General features: G+C 38.4%; 2 protein-coding genes across 2 annotated transcripts; both read right to left on the reverse strand.

Annotated features, from left to right (window-relative positions):
* Window positions 1-961: 961 nt before the first annotated feature.
* LOC149615234 (uncharacterized) lies at window positions 962-3,272 on the reverse strand. Its single transcript, XM_089857842.1, has 4 exons — window positions 3,266-3,272; window positions 2,445-3,190; window positions 2,085-2,219; window positions 962-1,951 (listed from the first exon to the last, which is right to left on the reverse strand). Exons 1-4 carry the CDS (start codon window positions 3,270-3,272, stop codon window positions 962-964), a joined length of 1,878 nt encoding a protein of 625 aa, XP_089713968.1.
* Window positions 3,273-3,351: 79 nt separating this feature from the next.
* Window positions 3,352-4,377, reverse strand: LOC149615235 (uncharacterized). Its single transcript, XM_089857843.1, has one exon. The coding sequence runs from the start codon at window positions 4,375-4,377 to the stop codon at window positions 3,352-3,354; it is 1,026 nt and encodes a 341-aa protein (XP_089713969.1).
* Window positions 4,378-9,668: the final 5,291 nt, after the last annotated feature.

The following is a 9,668-nucleotide window of genomic DNA, read 5'->3' on the forward strand; positions in this document are numbered from 1 at the left end:
GAGTTTGAAGAAACTTCTTACGTTGCCATGACAATGCCTCAAAACAAAGTATTATAAAACTAATCGTGCAATGAATAGAAATATAATAATCTTATCCAGTTGTAATGTAGTCCTTGAGCACATTGCTTCAACGTGAAATGTGATATCAAGGTTTTGAATCCCATAGTCGAGTCATGATAAATTATATCAAATCCCAGTCTAGTTCTGATATATTATTTCAATTAATACAATTAAGAGTTTCAATTTACATAGTTATATTACAAAACGTATAATAAATTAATTTCTAATAAGAATAAATGATACTTGCAAAGTATAAAACTTACAATTCTCACCACGAAAATGACACAAAATAACAATACTTTTAACTTTTGGTTTTTGGTTTTTGTTTGCTCAACTGCTTTAGTCCAATCACCTGTCTAAACTCTAAATCGGTAAAACATAACTAGACGCCGCTTTCTACTTAAAATTCCATGTCATCGAGTTGAGGATAAATATTTTGGACTCTATAGGCACCAAGCCTTAGTTCGATTACTATTTGAGTCCAATAGGAAGGAGTTTTGAGGACTTGAAATAATTTAAAATAACTAATTCTCCTATTGAATTGTTATTTTACTTTAACTCTAGTTCGACCAAATAAGTAGCCATATAATTTTCGAAAGTATTTTTAATGAAAAGTAAAATTCAAAAAGAAACGCTGCCTAGCTTGCTTATCTCTCTCTCTCCTTTGCGCGCTAACCGACAACGACTCTCTCTTTTTTCCTTGGGGTTGAACCCCACTTAAAAACCAGTTTTCTTGGGTCCTCCTTTTCTCTTTTTTTTGCTTAGAATGAATTCCCCCCCTTAATAACACCCCTATAGACTTGAACAAGCCAGGCAACACCAAATTACAAAATTGTTTTAACACAGAATTTTAGTGAAATTCCAACAAATTCCCCCCATGAACAATAGTTCATCGTGTGTCTTAATCTATTTCCAATGGATGCAACAAATTAATTGATCTCTTAATCACTTTCTGATATGGCAATTTTAAAGAACATGCTCGTATCTTAGAATCACGTCCGTCGAAAATCTCTTCAACTCTCGCGATTTGCCATTGTTGTCTGGGGAGGTCTGAATCGTTGACCAACATAACATCTCCTGGTTTTATGGAACCTCTTTTAGTCAGGTCCACATTGTGAGTCGAATTTAGAGTAAGTAGAAGATACTCTCGCTTCCATTGTCTCCAAAATTTAATTAATAAAGTTTCCTTGTACTTCCATCGTTTCACGGCTTGTTTGTTTGATATCGTGCTAGTTGGAGTGAAATTTGAATTTGGAGGTAAAGATGTAAGCCGACGTCCCACCAAGAAATGTGCGGGCGTTAAGCAAGTCGGTTCATCCGCTTCACTGTACTGATAAGTCAATGGCCGTGAGTTCACCGCAGCTTCTACTTCGGTTACTACCGTTTGAATTTCTTCGAAATCTAACATCGGTCTTCCTAGGGTTTTCTTGAGCGCGATTTTTACCGTTTGGACTTTTCGTTCATAAAAGCCGCCCCACCAAGGTGATATTTCAGCTATGAACTTCCAGGCAATGCCCTGGGTCCCAAAATACTTATAAACTTCTGGCTTTTTAATGTTTTGCCAATTTGAAATTAGGTTCTTGTCTGCCTTTTTAAAGCTTAGGGCATTGACCGAATAAACTACTCTTACAAGTCCTCGTCTTGCTATAAACCTTCGTAAAGCTTGAAGGAACGTTTCAGTTGACATCTCGGTTATTAATTCCAAGTGGATCGCTCTAGTCACGCCACAGGTGAAAAGGCAAATGTAAGCCTTGTACGTGCAAGTTGTTACTTTTATTTTTTCTTTGGCTATCGACTTGCTACTTCCCCTTGCTTGTACTTCTTTTATGTGGTCTTCAGGTACAGAGGACCGGCAAAATCTACTCCATTGACTTCGAAACTGGCTGCTTTGCTAATTCTGTCCGTGGGTAGAGTGGCAGTTTTTCTGCTAAAGCCTTAACCTTCCACAATTTGCATTTTAAACATTGGGATATTCGGTTCTTGACTTGTTGCCTTTCTTGTGGGATCCAATATATTTCTCTTACTTGAGCAAGTGTATTTGCTAATCCTTGATGATAAACTTTAAGATGAGCCTCGTCGATTATTAAGTCTGTTTTTCTTCGGAACGATGATGGGATGCTTTTCACTATACGAAAGTTCCGAAAGCTGAAGACGTCCTCCTACTCTTAAAATTCCCGAGTTATCCAAAAACTAATTCAATTGCTTAATGACCGAGTCCTGGCTTAATTGTCTTAGTTGCTTCAAATGTTCAATCTCTCGAGAAAAGGCGTTCCTTTGTGCTCTTCTAATGAAATATTCTTTGTAAGATTTTCTCTCTTCAGCGGTCAATGGTGTTTGGAATTTTTCTGATTCAAGTTCCCCCCTTTTCGGACGAACTTATTAACCCATGCGTAGGCGAATCTTCTCATTTGCGCGTGCTCTCCAACGGTAAACTGTAGCGTGCTGTAGTTTGCCAAATCCAATATTTTCTTTTCCGAATCTTCATTAACCTTCACCACAAACTGAGAGCAATCTAAGAAATTCTTTCTCATTTGGGCCTTGTACTCGATCTTTTCTTCTGGTTCCAGTTCCTTCGCCTGTTGATCAGGCCACTCTTCTCTTTTCTTCGATAGCCAGAATGGACCTCTCCACCATGATAAGTTGTATACTAACTCTACAACCTTTGGGCCTCGAGTAAGAAAATCCGATGGGTTTTCATTTCCCTTACAATAGTTCCATGAATCAGGTTCGGTCATATTCTGAATCTCCTCCACTCTGTTCGCTACCATCGGTTTCCATTTTCTTGAGATGCCATGAATCCACTTAATCACAGTTTGCGAATCTGACCAAAACTGTATTTTTTCGTTTGTGGGTTTGAATATCTTGTTGATTCGGTTTGTTAATTTGGCGCCTACTAACGCTACATTTAGCTCTAAAAGGGGTACGGATAGTTTTTTGATAGGAGCCACTCTGGTTTTTGCGGTGATCAACAATGTCGTAATTTCGCCCCCATGCGATTCAACTCTCGAGTAAACTGATGCTCCGTAAGCTGCCTCACTCGCATAGCAAAAGCAATGCAACTCTCTGGTTTTTATTTTTGCTTCTCCCAAGTCGGCCAGGCAGTGTCTTGGAGTAGATATCAGGTTTAAATCTGGTAATTCCGAGAGCCATATTTTCCACGCTTTTGAAACATGCTCTGGGAGGGGATCGTCTCAATTTTTCTTACTAGCCATAACTCCTGGAACATAATTTTCACTCTAATTGTAAATGGCGATAATAGACCGAGGGCGTCGAAAATCTTCGCTGCAGATTTCAACAAGCTTTTTTAGTTTCGTTTAATTCTGAAATACTTTTTATCAAGGCGTCTACTTGATATCCGAACGTATCATTTTTATCGTTCCAAACCACGCCTAATACCATTTGACGTTTTAGAGCATTTTTTGCGATAGGCTTCTCTGAATTGGGCGCCGTTTCCCAATTTTCTCTCTGGATTCTCTTTCTGACTTCGCTCGAACTTTTTCTCCATTTTCTAAGCGTCATTTTCGCAGATGACATGATGATTCTTGCTTCTTGGGCTCTTTTATAGGCTGAGCCATCGTTGTCCTCTCCACTTATAAAATCATCCACAAAAATATCATGATAAAGCCTTTGATATGTTTCTGGAAACTTTCGCTCGTGCTTCTTTGCGTGAAATTTTACCGTGGCTCCCAGGTGGTAAGGACTAGACGTGAGCCCGAACACGACCCTCGTCATTCTATAAATAGTCTGTTCTTCTCTTGCTGGTAACGCGAAAGGCTCTGGTTGCCATAAAAAACGTAAAGCGTTTCTGTCGTCTGATGCGATTCTAATTTGTAAAAAGGCTTGCTCAATGTCAGCTGTCAGAGCCACTTTGTGCATTCGAAACTTTTTCAGAATATCGAACAGGTCCGGTATTAAATTTGGTCCAGGTAACAACACTTCGTTCAATGAAAGGACATTTCCTTCGTGCGATGACGCATCGAATACTACTCTTAGTTTGGTTGTTTCTCTCTCTATGTGCACAACCAGTTGATGAGGCATGTAGTAAACTGCGCTCTCTGTCTCTATCTTGTCATTCGGTACTCTCTCTATGATACTCCTTGCCTCGTAGTCTTCAATTACTGACTTGTATTTTTCGAAAAGGTTGAAATCTTTACGAAATCTTTTGCATAGTCCTTGTAATCTCTTTTCGGCCAATTTTCGGTTGTTTCCTAATTTATTTTTATCTTCAGTCCAAGGCAATTTTACTTGATAACTACCGTCCTTCAGTTTTACCGTACTATCGAATTTCGAAACCGCTTCTTTCTCACGATCATCCATTTTTTTCACGCATCTCTGCTAGTCCGCTTGATTCAAGCTCCCAAAACAATCTTAAACTATCTCCAATGTCGTCATTAGGCGAAGTTTCCATAATTAGGTTGACTGATCCGGTTTGCTCCTCTAGTTCTGTAGTCATAAGCAGGCAAGAAGCTGACGTCGGTCCTTGAAGTATCCATCCAAAAAGACTCTCCATTGCTACTAAAGAATCGCTTAATCTTTTGGAATTCATATTGAATAATCCGCTCCAATTATAAGTCCAAGCTCGCCTTGATTCGTGAATCTTCCTTCTATATCTTCCGCTAAGTTCAACTCGTTTTCTTTAAAGTGTTTCACTATCTCTTTGCTCGGAACTTGAATTTTTGCGGCGCTTACCTCTGATGATTCGGTAGCCTCAATCTCTATTGAGCTCTCTCCATGAATGCTTTTTACTGTCAGCCTTACTCTTCTAGTAAGGATGGTTGTTGGTTTTTTCGTCCCGAAGGGGAAGTAATTTAACTCTACCGCTCCCACTACGGGCAAGGCGAGTCTCTCCGAAAGGTCCTTCCTTGTAAATGTCCTTTGACTCCCCCCGTCAATCAGGCATCTAGTGGGGGCTTGTTTCTTTTCGCCTTTCAAAATGACCGTTGCAGTTTGAAGTAAAATTTGACTCGATGGGCTTGGTGTTTCGTTTTGAACAATGGTGTTGTTCGCCGACTCTTCGGTTTTCGCCAAGGTCTTTTCTTTTTCTTTTGTTTCGCACATGGCCGTATGATGGCTTTTGAGGCAATGATTGCACTAAATTTTCGCCGTACACCTTTTTGACATGTGGTCGCTTTTCATGCATCGAAAGCATTTTCTATTTTTCTTAAAAACTTCTAACCTTTTCTCTAGACTCTTGGCTTTGCATTCTTCAGGGCTGTGCGACGTTTCGCAGAAAGGACAAGTTAACTCCACACCGTTACTTAACATAGCGGATGAAAATGGTTTCCTTCTTGGAAGTTGCGACTCTCTGTTTCTCTAGAATTTTCTATACTCTTTGTCGCTACTCTGTTCGGTTCTCTCATTTAACTTTGTAAAGGCTAACGCTCTTTCTCTACTTTCGAGCTCTTTACGAATAAATTCTAGCAAATCTTGAACCTTTCTTTGATTAGTTCCGTGAATTTGTAGGGCTAACTCATACGGTAATAATTTCGTGATGATTTTGTGCAAGAAACCGTCATCTAATGATTTTCCTAAGGACTCTAAACCTCTAACTTGGACTATGCAACTATCGTAAAATGTTCGCAACGCCACCGTGTCTCCCTTACGACGAACAGGTGTCAAGTCCATAATGTTATTCATGTGAGCGTCAGTGATTCCTTCTACGCCACCGCATCTTTCTTCTAATGTGACGATTGCCTTGTCATAATTTGTCTCTGTTAACGATAAACCTCCCACCGCCGTTTTTGCCAGTCCTCCCAAATACGATTTTAAGTAATTAAATTTATCTACCTTAGTCAGGGCATTGTTCTGATATATAGACACTTCGAACTGATTCCAAAAATTCAGCCACTTACTAAAGTCACCGTAATATTTTTCTATATGAAGCCGCGGTAATTTAACAGTTACTTGTTGACTTTGCATCACTTGTGGATTCACGATTCAGCTGTGTCGCGCTCGCGGTTGTAGACCCTTGGCCTTGGGTTGTACTTTGGAAGGGAACGGTCGCTGAATTTTGGCTCTGAGACGCTACTGACGGAGGTCCACTGGCATTGGGATAAGTCGCTAAGGCATGCTGAGTCACGCTGGTTGACGAGGATGCTGGTAGGATGGTAATGGCGTCCAAGGCTTTCTCTGCCTCATCTCTACAATCGCTGACGCTGTCTTCGTACGTTTTTATGGCCTCTAGTTCCACGTCCAACTCCGCGACGGGCGTTAACTCGTATATTTTCTCGTCCAGTTCTTTTAATTCTGACTATTTGCTCGCTAAATGTCGTAGATTTCTTTGAACATCACCAACACAAATTACCGTCCATATTAGATCTTCTTTTATTTTGTTTATACAGTGTGGAAAAGATCAGAGTGCCCAAATTTTTCGGACATTTTATAAAAAACAACTCGAGATCAATGAGGAAATTAATTGTAGTACATTTTCCAGACTCATAGAAATTTAATTAATGAATTCTCTGGCATCCACTAAACAAATTGTTCATGTAGTTTCAAATTATCACAAAAATGAGAATTTGTAAGAAATCAATACAATAATGTTAATGAAAAATTAGTTTTTGTAAGATATCATAAATTTTGCAAGATTAATCCTGCAACAAATCCTTTTCGAAATCCCCTACACCAAGCGTTAACAGGGGATGACTATCTTAGGCGTCAGGACTTTTGTATGCAAATGCGGTTCCTCGATGAAGAAATGCCAGGTTTCCTTAGCAAGGTTATGTTCTCTGACGAAGCTACATTCTATCGAGATGGAACAGTCAACCGACATAACCTTCACTATTGGTCACAGCAAAATCCTCACTGGCTTCGGGAACATTACCATCAGGTTCGTTTTAAAACCAATGTGTGGGTTGGCATCATTGGCGACAGAATCATAAAGTCATTCTTTTTTGACGAGAACATCACCGGGCAACGTTACTTGGAGTTTTTGCGTCAAGAATTTACTGATGCCATTATTGATTTACCATTGGCAGTAGTGACGGATATGTGGTTCCAACAGGATGGCGCACTTCGCCGTACCCGTAAGAGAGTGGCTGAATAACGAGTTCCCTAGCCGATGGATTGGTAGGGGTGGACCAACGCTCTGGCCTCCAAGGTCTCCTGACCTAACTCCGTTAGATTTCTTCCTCTGGGGCTATGTCAAGTGAAAGGTATACGCAACTGAACCAGATTCACCCGACGACCTTAAAGCCAGAATAAGAATCACCATTGCCAACATCACCCCAGGAATGCTTCGCCACGCCCGCGAATCAATGGCCAGTAGACTTGAAGAATGTCTACATCAGGATGGTAGACACATCGAACATTTGAGCTAAAGGACATTAATTTCCTGTTTGTTGCAGGATTAATCTTGCAAAATTTATGATATCTTACAAAATTTATGATATCTTACAAAATTTATGATATCTTACAAAAACTAATTTTTCATTAAAATTATTGTATTGATTTCTTACAAATTCTCATTTTTGTGATAATTTGAAACTACATGAACGATTTGTTTAGTGGATACCAGAGAATTCTTTAATTAAATTTCCATGAGTCTGGAAAATGTACTACAATTAATTTCTTCATTGATCTCGAGTTTTTTTTTATAAAATGTCCGAAAAATTTGGGCACTCTGATCTTTTCCACACTGTATATCTCGTTACTCCGGCTCTCTTTGAGGTTCTTGATTTACGTAGTTTCTCTAATTCTTCCGCTGTCGTCATCTTCTTCACTTCACTTTTCTACTCTAAACGCTAATTAACTTTATGTAACTCTCCTAACTACCTACCGGTCCCGTGTTTCGGCACCATAAAATAACTAATTCTCTTATTGAATTGTTATTTTACTTTATCTCTAGTTTGACCAAATAAGTAGCGACATAATTTTCGAAAGTATTTTTGATGAAAAGTAAAATTCAAAAAGAAACGCTGCCTAGCTTGCTCATCTCTCTCCTTCGCGCGCTAACCGACAACAACTCTCTCTTTTTTCCTTAGGGTTGAACCCCACCTTAAAAACCAGTTTTCTTGGGTCCCCCTTTTTTGCGCTTAAAATGAATTCCCCCCTTAATAAGACCCCTATAGACTTGAACAAGCCAGGCAACACCAAATTACAAAATTGTTTTAACACAGAATTTTAGTGAAATTCCCACATAATTCTTGAGTCCTTAAATTTGGATTTTCAAGACTGAGGTTGAGTATTCGTTTTTTATCGAGTACTCGCACAGGTTCAGTTCATACACCTCTGCTAATTAGTGAAATGATTTCTACATTAAAATAAGAGAATAATTAAATTTTCAATTACTATCTTTTACGCGGATACAACGAAGGAAATATATTTATTAGTTTTGCTTTTTTTAAGCGCTTCGGAATAGTTCGGATCCACTGACAATTAATATGTTTATTTAAACGATTCACCTTACGAAGCTCTGATATCTTCTACGCACACCTTATAGAGATACGAAGTCTTCTTATCAGATACATTCAAGGCCTTCCAAGCGCTTTGGTCCCATTGAACCGAATTCCCATTCAACAGACCGGTTTTTTGTGGTGTACCATTCGACCGAACGTAGCCAAAAGGTGCGATTTTATTTATAATTTAGTCCCATTGGACCGAAATTCTATTGAACTGGAAGAAGACATACTGTGTGGTTTTGCATTAAATATATTTTTAATTTCACAACTTATTTTTGTTGAAATAAATGTGAGTTGAAAATGTATTACTGCACTTATTTTAACTACGTTTTCCTTACGGATAACCTAACCTAACATAACATAACAGTAATGTTTTGGAAAAGGCAAATTATTTGAGAAGTCAATGAAGCTAAACATCAATATTTTGGAAAAGGCGTAACATTGTTAAATGATATATAAAATAATACTAACCCCACCTAACCTAACCTAACCTAACCAAACCAAATCTAACATAACATAACAGTAATGTTTTGGAAAAGGCAAATTATTTGAAAAGTCAATGAAGCTAAACATCAATATTTTGGGAAAGGCGTAACATTGTTAAATGAATTATAAAATATTACTAACCTAACCTAACCTAACCTAACCTAACCTAACCAAACCTAACCTAACCTAAACAAACAAAACCAAACCAAACCGAACCGAAAACAAAATATTAAAATTTTTATTTAAAACTTAGAGACATTCATGGAACTACCATTAAGACTTTACTTCAATTTAAGCACAATTTGTTTATTAATTCTAAACATTTCTTGCCTTGAAAGGAATGAAAGTGATAGTTTTAATTAGTATCACGGAACATTTACTTTCAATATTATTAACACACCTTACGGAGATTCGAACCAACAACCTATCGCTTCGCAATCCAACACCGTATCCACTACACCACCAAATCGCTGACGGCTATAGTGTTTCAAGTTATATTGATGTACTTTTTAGGGGCATATTCGGACGATTAGGATTTCTGTCCAGCGGGAATATAGCCATTGGGCTAGAAATCTAAAACCATTGCGGGATATTCGATCGAATGGGATTTCGGTCCATTGGGAATTCGGTTGAAAGGGAACATACCTTCCAAGCTGACAAACCAAAATTTTTTTATAATCTTCTATTTGTTGATCTATACGATAATTAGAAATGTAAATATGA

The sequence above is a fragment of the Phalangium opilio genome, unplaced genomic scaffold, assembly GCF_054372755.1.
Source record: "Phalangium opilio isolate 3A_F unplaced genomic scaffold, DU_Popi_V2 ptg000225l_1, whole genome shotgun sequence".
Lineage (NCBI taxonomy): Eukaryota > Metazoa > Arthropoda > Arachnida > Opiliones > Phalangiidae > Phalangium > Phalangium opilio.